The following is a 2,981-nucleotide window of genomic DNA, read 5'->3' as shown; positions in this document are numbered from 1 at the left end:
AACACTGACACTGATTCACTGTACACTGTACTAATATTAAATAATACAAGAAATTCTTTGCTTTATTGAGTAATTTTTTCATATAAATACATTTTGCAATAATCTTACATACTATACATTTGTTTCTTAACGTACCATAGTACTTATCTAAGAGTGCTCATAGTTTTTATTTAAGGTTTAGAATAATGTGGTTTGGCTATATTCAATGAATATTTCTTTTCAATTTAATGTATCCATAAAAAGTTTAAAAAAAATGGATTTTCTTTTAATATTTTGTAAAAACTTAAAAATAACTTAGATCTAAGAAGAAGGGGGGATAGTAGGAAGTATATTTACAAAAGGCTTATTCTAAAGGGTATACAACACTTTGTTTTACTTCGAAATTATTTTGATTTATATTATATACAGTATCAGCTAAATTTAGAGTATTAAACTTTCTATGATAGAAGAGTAGTTTTTTTCTTTGAACAAGGCGTTGTTATTATTTAATATATTCAAATAAATAGGAGACAAGAATGTTTCTTCAAATGGAAAGCTAATAGAGTTCTCCTTAAGACAGTATTTCTCTATTAATTTATTTTTACAACTTTTTAACTTATTAACATATTTCAATGCAATTTTATCATAAATTGATCAATGCGCTCGATTTTACATTTCTCATAGAGTATTTTATTAGAAACTTTCCGTCTGTAGCCATGTCTGAATGGCCCATAATTTGTGTTGGTACAAATTCTAAGGATTGTCCTTTCAGACTGACGCAGCCTTTCCGTTTGGTTTGAGGAAATTCCAAACCAAATGGGGAAGGCATAAGCTAAAATAGGTCTTATTAATTGTTTATAGCAATTAAGTTTGATGTTGTTGCTCAAATCTTTTGCTCTTTTTAGGAAAGAAATATACATAAAAAGAATTTTTTTTGCTTTCGACAGAGTAAAATCAATATGACGAATGAACCTGAAGGTTTCATCAACGATTACTCCCAAATATTTAATCTGAGTTTGATATTTTAAAGTTGTGTTATCAATGCTAATATTAGGTATAAATGCTCGCGCAGAAGGGTACAGTCTTATTTTTAGGCCCTTGACTGCTGTGCAAATACATTTACTAGGATTTATCTTAAGTTTCCATAGTTTAAAGAAATCAGACAATTTACTCAAATATATATTTATTTCAGCATTAGCTTTTGACAAATTAGCCTTTGTTGACAGGATAAGAATTTCATCAGCAATCAATAAAGATAAACCCTCGCTCGGTTCTGGCAAGTCAGCCAAGAATATATTAAATAGCATTGGACCTAAAATCGATCCCTGAGGAACCCCTGCTACTATATCTTTTTCAATCGAGTTTTCATCCTTGTTGCAAACGTAGAACGATCTGTCACTTAAATAGTCGTAAATTATGCGACAAACGTTTTTATTGAAGCCAAAATTTTTATACATTTTGTATACTACTCCTTCAATCCATGTAGTGTCAAAAGCCTTTTCAAGATCTAGACTCACCAATATGGTTGCCTTCTTATTTCTAAGATTAGTTGTTACTGTGTCTGATAAGATAGTAAGGGCCTGATTAGTACCTAGTCTGCTTCGAAATCCGAACTGAAAATCTCTTAGTATGTCATTTTGAGAAATGTGCTCTTTGATTTTATCGAGCAAGGCACCTTCTAACAGCTTACTGATATTAGAAAGCATTGAAATAGGTCTATAACTTTTAATATTGTTTGCATCTGAGTTGGCCTTTAATATGGGCACAGTCTTAGCACATTTCCATCTTGCAGGAAAATAGCCTATTTAAATTGTAACAATGATTGAAAAGAATCGCTAAGAATTCCCAAAAGCAGGAAGAAGTTTTTCGTAAAAAGCAATTGGATACCCCGTCTTCACCAAAACTTTTCTTATTGTTTTTCCACCACAACAAAAATTCAATATCTTTACAGGATATGAACTGCTTGTATTCAGCTTTTAAAGCTGCTTCCTCATTTCCGCTTGTTGAAGACAAACCATTTGCTAAAAATGATTTATTGAAATTGAAAAATGGAGTGTATCCTGTAATATTCTCAATTTCATTTTTGACATACTGAGTATGCGCCACAGAACCTACACTTAAATTTTGAGAATGTACTTGCTCGAATCTATCAGCTAATTTGTTGATTTTCTGGAAGTTAGATTCTACCAGACAACCCTCTTCATCAATCAACTCCGGTAAATCATATTGCCGTTTAACTCCGCTAAGGTTTTTAACCTTCCGATAGGTTTTTTCATCCATTTGCATATTTTTCAAAAAATTAGACCAATACTCGTCTTCGTGTAATATCAGCAGTTCTGAAATGAGCTTGTCCATGTTTCTCCTGATGGCAATCAGGGTGGATTTCCGATGAGGCTCCATACACCTAAAAATTTTTCTCCTGATCTTTTTTCTTTCATGAATAAAATCAAGAATATTTCGTGGAATATTTAAGTTACATTTTTTCTTAATTTTTATCTTTGGTACACATTTTTCTATAGTTCTTTCAAAAACTGCGTTCATATTTTTGACGCATTCCTCAATTTCAGTAACACTCACATTCCTGTCCGTTGGCAAGCAGTGCACCGCAAGTTCCCTACTTAACATCTGGTTCATTAACTTTACGTTCGTACGTTCCCAGCACGGAATAATTACAGGAGGGGCTTCTATAGTGTCATTCGTTGAAATAATGATCTCCACGGCATCGTGATCTGAATCATAATCTAATGTTCTTAACTTATTGTGAAAATGTTCGTGATAGTTTACCGTCACAAAAGCTGAGACTAAGAAATTATCCAAAAATGAGTTACTGACCGGTCGTGACGGGTATCTTGTTGGAATAATTTGCATTAAAGGAGATTTATCGTTGCCACCATTGTTTGCGAAGGAGTCCCCCCACTTAGGATTTTTAGCATTTAAATCTCCTCCCAATACAATTTGGTTAGCCGAAATTGCATTTAATATTTTAGTTAAATCTTCACCTA

General features: G+C 32.3%; 1 protein-coding gene across 1 annotated transcript in view; it reads right to left on the bottom strand.

Moving 5' to 3' along the window:
• The window catches only part of LOC118754864 (histone H2A.v1-like), a 4,457-nt gene extending 2,123 nt beyond the window's left edge, over positions 1-2,334 (bottom strand). The window contains exon 1 of the mRNA XM_036489739.1: positions 1,929-2,334. Coding sequence (XP_036345632.1) covers positions 1,929-2,334 — 406 coding nt within the window. The remainder of the gene's footprint in view (positions 1-1,928) is intronic.
• Positions 2,335-2,981: the final 647 nt, after the last annotated feature.

The sequence above is a fragment of the Rhagoletis pomonella genome, unplaced genomic scaffold (assembly GCF_013731165.1).
Source record: "Rhagoletis pomonella isolate Grant_MI unplaced genomic scaffold, Rhpom_1.0 Rhpom_scaffold_00002, whole genome shotgun sequence".
In the NCBI taxonomy this organism is placed as follows: Eukaryota; Metazoa; Arthropoda; class Insecta; order Diptera; family Tephritidae; genus Rhagoletis; species Rhagoletis pomonella.
This window is presented reverse-complemented; position numbering and strand designations above follow the sequence as displayed.